Consider the following 8,359-nt stretch of genomic DNA (forward strand, 5'->3'; position numbering starts at 1 on the left):
CTCCGCGCCTCCCGCCCCACATGCTCATGTGTATATATATTTGATGCAGTATCTGTATCGACAACAATAACCGCATCTTCTTCGTTGTTCTTAACGGTGTCATCAATCCTCCCATTACCGTTTTGATACACGGATATTACGCTTTTGTTTGTATAAGTAGATATATAATAGTGGTAAAAATCATCACGGACTGGAGTTTGTCGAATTGAATAGAATTTCGATCGAATGGCGGCAGCAAAGGTCAATGAACGGAACGGCTGCATCGATGGGCCGACCAATCCTATGGTGACACCTCTTCTACTTCTATGCCATTGGTAAGAACCTGCGTGTTAGAGAAAACATATTTTGCAATCAAATAATAGAATAAATTCATTAATCCCTTGAAAATTCTTGTATATTTTACAGTTTGTACCTACAGATGAGTATACCCTATTCAATAATCTACTTCTCGGCACCAACAATTTCAATGTGAGTTATGAAATTATAAACAAGCATTACAAGGAAGAAAATTTTTCTGCAGAAGGCAATAACAAGCAACTCATTTTGCTAACTTAAAATCAAACTCGGATGAACTTTCAAGGAAAATGAACCAGTTGAGTCCAATTATAACCTAGAAAACTTTGTATATATCATATATGTATAGTGTATAGTATACATTTGTATTATGAGAGCCCAGAGTCGAGAGAGACAGAGAGTCCGAGAGAGACATTAGAGATACCTAGGGTTGAAGCCTTGAAGGTTGAACTTGGAAGCTGAAGAAGGATTCAACGAGTAAACTGTCGAGAGTGGCGACGGGAGGGGTTTCGATTTCGCCGGTTGCCAATCCGATTTGGGGGAAAACGGGAATCACTTGACATTTGGGGGAAATTGAGTGTGGATAGTGGGTCGGGTTTAGTGGTTCGGGCGGGCTACTGGGTTGAGAGTTTTGGGCTAATGGGGCCTGGGCTGGGCTGCGGGCTGCATACTCTAAAAACGAAAAAAAAAAAAAAATTGGCCCAACAAAACGAGTTTTGTGTGGTCAGACCTTGGGTTTGCTTCTGAATGATCACCGATTCGAGTTTCCTCAAAGCAGCCTCATGGAATTAGTCAAGGTGCTGGAAGTTGGTCCGAACAACCACGGTCATTAAAAAAAAAAACGGTTTTTTTTTGTGAATAATCGCTGAATATGGAGAAAGATATGCTTATTCGAATTTCAGAGTTAATATGTTAGTAGCCTTTTATTAAATGCCTTTACAAATGACCGACACAAATTCATGTTGGAAATTTATATAAAATGAACAAAAAGATGAGAAAAATGACAAGGCTTAGTTGTAAAAATGAACGTATTTGGATTTATGTGAACATTTTTACACTGTTAAGTTAAATATGTTTGCATGAGAACTAATTAGGGGGTGTTTGGGACAATTTTTATATAAAAATGCATTTTTGAATAGTAAATTGATGCTAAATGTGTGGTTGAAAAATAAGGAAAAGTATTTTTTATTTACGTATAATATTATTTTAATAAAGAATGTGCAGTTGAAAAAAAAAAAGTATTTTGAAAAAAATGGGTACCAAAAGGCTTAATAATCTCAAAAAATAATTTTCCCATAATTTTTTATGGGAGCACTCATGTCATTGACATCTCTGCCGATTATTCATACAACCCGAGGTGCTTAAATCTCCCTTTACAAGTTTCTGATGAATTGATATTATCATGTGCAGGCATTTTTAGTTTTTGTTAAAAGTGTTTTTTTGTGATTTTCTAGAAAATGATTTAACTTTTTGGCCTTGTAGGGATGCCGTCATCTTATTGGATACATACATTTAGTCTAGGGCTGAAGGAGATCGTTTAATTTTTCTGCCCACTTCAGTTTGACAAAAACATATGATGGTCTTATCATTTCAAAAATAACTCATAGTTAGTATGTGATTATCTTTCAGGTTTGACTTGTATTTTCGGAAGAACCCCTTTGGTGGTGAATATACAGTTTTTGCTGGTCTAGAAGAGTGCATAAAATTAATTGCTAACTTCAGAATAGCAGAGGATGAAATTGCCTTTATCCAAGCATCCTTGCCTCCGTCATGTGAGGTATACTGCTGCACTTAATATGTCAATGGTTATGTGTTAAGTAATCAATCAAGATATTGCACAAACGTTCTGGTTTTCATCAAGATTTTGCACTTAGAAAACACAGTATGTAGTTACTAAACAACATACACTTCCATTCTCATTTAATTGCAAACAATCAAACTTTATATTGATTAGGATCACTTTGCTGATCTATTGCTCAACAGGTCTTCAAGACCTTTTGTGGATTTTTTTCCCCTTCTTAATTAATTTTAATTAGGAAATCTAGTTTGATCAATCTAAAATTTCATGTCCTGTTTGATTAACAAAAATCAGTTGGTTAACATCTGACTATCACTACAAATTCAATTTTATTCTCTATCCGAGAACTGTATATGAAACAAGAAAAATGATCATAAGCCAAACATTAGTTTCGGTAAAGTAATGACTAAACTGTTTAGATTGATGTTTCATAATTTGTTATCTAAAGTGCCTGAATCAAAAAGTAGATACTAGATAGCTTCGCAGCCTAATTCTACTCTGCTAGCAATAAATATATCCATAACATAACCATCAAAGCTTCAGGTAGTTCCAGTATTCATGCCCTTGCTTATGCTATTATTATAACGTTTGTCAGACACAAATTTTCCTTTTATTTTCACTGTAATGTATGGCGTTGCTCATAGAATAGATTCTACTAATATTGTTACTTGTTTTTTGACTTCAGGATGGTTTCTACAACTACCTTCGAGGGATGGATTGTTCCAATGTGGAGATACATTCCATTTCTGAAGGATACGTTGTATTTCCAAACGTACCCTTAATGAGGGTTGAAGGACCAATAGCTGTGAGTACCTCCAAAATTGCCCTTTGTTCATAAATCATAAACATATTGGATAACATGCTAAAAATATGACTTCTAAGAACATAATAAAATATTACTTGATTCATATATTTGTTTGGTTAGCATCTTTCCTTTCTTTGGTTTTTCGTTCCACTATATATATTTGATAATTGTATCTGTCTTTTTAAGGTGGTTCAACTGCTTGAGACCCCACTTCTAAATCTTATCAATTATGCATCGTTGGTAGCTACAAATGCTGCAAGGCATCGTTTTGTTGCTGGGAAGTCCAAACTTCTTCTTGAATTTGGGCTACGACGGGCTCAGGTCACATAAGTGGTCTTTTCTGTTTGTTTTACTTTGAAGGACTTATCTTGTTATATATGATTTTAATCTTGTTTGTTTCACATTCTTGTAGGGACCTGATGGTGGTATAGGGGCATCAAAGTATAGCTACATGGGTGGATTTGATGCTACAAGGTGATTTCCTGTGGAACGTGTAATTTAAACTTCATTTTATTCATTGAATGTTCTCTAACAATTCTTCAAAGGCATTTTGTCTCATTGGTTGACACAATCGAACCAATGGATCACAGCAATAATTCTTTATAAATATGTAACTATGCACTAACCTACTCATACACAATATCAAAATATATTGTACGATGTGTGTAAGTGTGTAATTCTTCATTAGTAGAGGCAATGCTTTGTCATCCTCTATATGAAAACTTTGTTTTTCACACTTAAGTTCTTAGAGTGTAGGCCCAACTTTATTTCAAATAGGTTTAGTTTGTATATGTTGTTTACATACACATTCTTAGAGTATTTATAGTTTTACTCAAAAATGTATAGTGAACTTCTAATTACTTCTTTTTTACTTCATTATGTGTGAGTACAAATTCTTGGCATATATAAAGAATTTCTAAACAATGTTGTTATTTTTATAATATATTGGGTGGAACATGCTTAAACTATGTGCATTCAATTCTTTCGGATGAATATGCTTACTAGTATTTTTCTTTTTTGAAAAATAGTTGAGATAATTTTGTATTAAGTAACAAGTTTTCTACTTGGTCTTGGATTTGATAAAATTCATCACATGATTTTATGAAATAGCAGCTAGTTCATGGATTCAAAACTTCATCCTTATTGTGAGGTAAAACTTGAGCCGGCTAGGTCTCACCAGATTGGTGTGTTATCTGATNAGTTCATGGATTCAAAACTTCATCCTTATTGTGAGGTAAAACTTGAGCCGGCTAGGTCTCACCAGATTGGTGTGTTATCTGATCAAATAACAAAGTCAAACCTTCAAAGGACCAGTTTAATGGGCTTCTTGTTGAATCACCCTGACCTTCTGGATTTAATGGTTGCACTTATCCAGTTTCTTAATGCCCTATAGTTGGATTTAGAGTTGATTTTGTAGTTCAATATTTTTTAAAAAGTCCACCCCCTCTCTCCCAACCGAAAAGAAAGAGAATATCTTAGCTTCCTGTTAATCAACATGATGCATAAGCTAGACTCATCTATTTTTGTTGTTGTGTGCTAACAGCAATGTTGCTGCTGGGAAATTATTTGGAATCCCACTCCGTGGAACACATTCCCATGCTTTTGTCAACTCATTTATGGTAGGTATAATTACACATGTGTATTTATGTATGTGCATAATTTTCCCCCAGAATCAGACCATTCATATCAGTTTCCTCTTAGGAGTATCAGGAGATTTATTGAAGTAGTTTGTAGTAATGTACATCTTCTATTCATCGTCTTGTGAGTGCCTTCTCAATTGAAGCATATTTCTTTTATTATCACTCAGAAAGATAGTTCACTTTTCGAAGAACTTCAGCATACTGCATGTAGAATTGAATATGTAAGTTCTCTACTGCTATGACCACATTGGCTGGAAGGATATTGTGATTCTCTATTTCTTTTGGAAGAAGAAAGAAACTCTGGTTTTTTCTGATAGAAACTGGGACAAGGTTGAATATGCTTAAGAACTATGTTGAAGTTCTTTGTGCATTTTGTGTGAAGGATAATTACTCTTAGTGAAGTTGTGGCATGGTAGATCAATGAGTAATTATTCTGCAAGGGTTTGTTATCTGCTTATGATATATTCCTAGTACTTGATATATTACCTTGATTTTTGGTAACAAAAAGCGGAGATAGCGATGTACATAGCTTTGGATTGAATCCAGTGACATGGACTACTTTATGTGCTTGTTTCAAAGCTCTTCTTGATTGTTTATGCTTGGAATGGTATTTTAATCATCCATCTAGATACTCCTTCCCTTCTTTAGCACTCACATGCACATAGTTTGAACTTTCTCTTCTATGCATTATGTTTTTGTTTTCCCTCGTGTATGGTTTATCCATTATCTTAATTAATTCACTGATTCGCAGAGCCCTGATGAGATCACTGATAAATTGCTTTATAGTTATGATGGTTCACATGCTTGCAAGGATTTTGTTAGTTTGGCTCGGACATGGTTAAGGAAATTAAAGGTATTCTCAACCTTAATCCACTTATTTACCTTGTGTTTTACTTTTCACTTGCTCATTATATTAGATTTTCAAATGCATTATTTTTCTTGCTTCTCTGTGCCTTTTCTACCCTCGTATTCTTTGTTTATGGAAAACATCTCATAACTTAATATCCTTGTTGCATCAAATAGTAAGGATGTCAGACTTAAATTCTTTAGTTCTCAGATTTGATACTTCAACGTGCAATTTTCTAAATATTCTGATTTTGCTAACCTTTTGTTTGCACATTTGGCAGCTGATAAATCATAATCTAGAAATCCTCATAAAATTAAGCACAGCATGTTAAATTTGACACATCTTTTTGTGCATTGATCCACATTAGTGATTCAATTGTAATCATGTTCAGTGCCTCTTTTTTATTAGAAGTATAATGTAGTATTAGTGGACCTTCTTCATTGAGTGCAACCATCCATTACCTCAATATTTTATGAATTCTGTGTCCGCTTTCATTCAAATTGTGTTGATTAACCCAACTTTATCCATTTTCTCTTAGAATGTCTTGAAAAGGAGCTCCTTCACATATAAACTGTATGAGCTCTTTAGTGACAGAAATCTCTTGATGCTTACCAAGCTACTTGTAATGTTATCTTTTAGCCCCCTTCTTTGTTACAACGAAGTATGATTTACATGAAGTTTTTTATCAGTTGAGAAGTGATATATTTATAATGTAAAGAACCTAATTCTGTTTTGTCAAAAAAAATAAACAAATAATTGATTCAAGGCTATGATCAATATCAGTTTTGATGTCAAATTTATCAAAACCAATTATTTATGGTGAAAATCCATCTATTGAAAGGATTCAGTTAAAGAAAGGATCAGAAAATTATTTCTATTTGAAAGATATTATTTGCCTCCCGTATTTGTTTCCCCTTTTTCTCCATTCTAAACTGCCGTTGTTCACTTAATGCTTGGGGCAGGGCACAAAATAGCAAGAAATTTGAATTGCCTCAAAAAAAAATCCAATAGAGTTGAGCAATTCCCACCTTAATTCTGCATCGATTTCCCAATTTAGTTTTAGAGTGGAAGTCAATAGTATGTACCTTGGCAGGTATAACTTAAAGATGGAAAAACCAAATGTAGGCCAAAACTCAGTCCATTTTGTACTTTTAACTATATACAATTACCCAATTGAGAATTCATTTATTGTAGTGAAACGTAATTATATTTCCTGTCTCGAAAAGAATGTCATGAAAATTTGGAGTTTATAAACTTTGACAAGTACAAAGGACTTGATCTCTGTATAATCTTTGTATACATATATATGCCTATTGTCTCTAAAAGAAATATCTGTTCTTCCTACTTTTTTTCTTTTGAAAAAATTTCCATTCTCTATGAAAATTAAAAGTATTAATGCTTTGCTTATCCTGACATATCCCTCATTACAGACCTGGTCAGTGAGAAATGCACGTCGGAAACATATAAAGGGTGTTTGGGAGTAATTTTTATGTAAAAATGTATTTTGGAATAGTAAATTAATGGGAAATACGTGGTTAAAAAATAAGAAAATCTTTTTGATTTACGTGTAATATTATTTTAATGAAGAATGTTTGGTTGAAAAAAAGAGAGAGAAAAATACATTTTGAAAAAAATGGGTACCAAACGGCACTATATTTATCCTTTGCAAAGATTTACAGGGATTGATTATGAAATACTTTCCTAATTTTCTAATTAACCATTTTGAAATGCAACAGTTTTAGTGCTAGTATGTGCACATAATCGTGTAATATTATTTTAATGAAGAATGTTTGGTTGAAAAAAAGAGAGAGAAAAATACATTTTGAAAAAAATGGGTACCAAACGGGGCCATAATCACTATATTTATCCTTTGCAAAGATTTACAGGGATTGATTATGAAATACTTTCCTAATTTTCTAATTAACCATTTTGAAATGCAACAGTTTTAGTGCTAGTATGTGCACATAATATATATATATATATAGCAAAGATATGGCAAACAAATAAAGTAACTCTGATAATTGTGTCTTTGTGCCTACTTCCTAGGCTACGAGCGGAGGCAATAACAATCTTGACTTTCTTATATAGGAACCTATATAAAAAAAATATAATATATATAATCTTTATGAAGTCATATAACTTTTAGGAGATATTTTGTATGTGTAATAGTACTTGTGCTTAAGTGTGATAAAGTTGAACTTCACGTGATTCACAAAGAGTGTTTAGATTTTCTTTGATCTTCTTGATGCACATATATTTCACATATTGGGAACTCTAAATTTCCAATGTTATCTGACTCAACTCTCAAAATCTGTTCAGCGGTCGCTTGTATTAGGTGGAATCTTTGGCGAAACCAATCAAAGCGAGTTAGCTGCTTTCACCTCATATGCTCTAGCGTTTCCTTCCAACTTTTTAGCCCTTGTAGACACTTATGATGTAAGTCAAAATTTTGATTTGTTCACTTGACATTGTTGTTCATGCAATTTCCTCTCTAGCGTTGGACACTTCAATTTGTCATTTAGAACTCCATATTTTTTATTTGGCAATTTCCTTCAATTGCTTATACTACTGGTACCATATTTAGATATGATTTACCTTCTTTCGCATCTATGCATTATTGCTTTCCAAGAAGTGAACTAATTGTTTTATTAGTGCTATTAAGTGGGATTATTATTAGTCAGTTGTATTGTTTCACTTATTGATTGAGGATCTTGAGGTAGTCTTTCAACTCCAATGGTTAGCGTGTCTTAAAAATCTATAACAATCTTGAAGCTGAGAACATGAAAATTTTTCCTAGTAAGAGTTCCTTCTGGTTTACCGTTCATGTTTTATCTTATGAAAAATTCACAGAGTTCCTTTATTGTTAGTTATACTTTCATTGCATTTCCTTTTGACTTTTGTGTCTTGCTTTGCCTTTATATTCTCTGTAAAAGAAAATTTAATAACTACTGCTTTGAAATATTACTAGAGAAACA

The 8,359-nt window shown here is 33.2% G+C and overlaps 1 protein-coding gene across 1 annotated transcript in view; it reads left to right on the top strand.

The window, feature by feature from the left end:
• Positions 1–225: 225 nt before the first annotated feature.
• Positions 226–8,359, top strand: part of LOC111400216 (nicotinate phosphoribosyltransferase 1-like) — a 12,153-nt gene continuing 4,019 nt past the window's right edge. The window contains exons 1-10 of the mRNA XM_023027642.1: positions 226–285; positions 406–468; positions 1,913–2,071; positions 2,778–2,897; positions 3,084–3,218; positions 3,310–3,371; positions 4,441–4,516; positions 5,289–5,390; positions 7,704–7,847; positions 8,062–8,120. Coding sequence (XP_022883410.1) covers positions 226–285; positions 406–468; positions 1,913–2,071; positions 2,778–2,897; positions 3,084–3,218; positions 3,310–3,371; positions 4,441–4,516; positions 5,289–5,390; positions 7,704–7,847; positions 8,062–8,120 — 980 coding nt within the window. The remainder of the gene's footprint in view (positions 286–405; positions 469–1,912; positions 2,072–2,777; positions 2,898–3,083; positions 3,219–3,309; positions 3,372–4,440; positions 4,517–5,288; positions 5,391–7,703; positions 7,848–8,061; positions 8,121–8,359) is intronic.

Source organism: Olea europaea, chromosome 10 (assembly GCF_002742605.1).
Source record: "Olea europaea var. sylvestris chromosome 10, O_europaea_v1, whole genome shotgun sequence".
NCBI lineage: Eukaryota > Viridiplantae > Streptophyta > Magnoliopsida > Lamiales > Oleaceae > Olea > Olea europaea.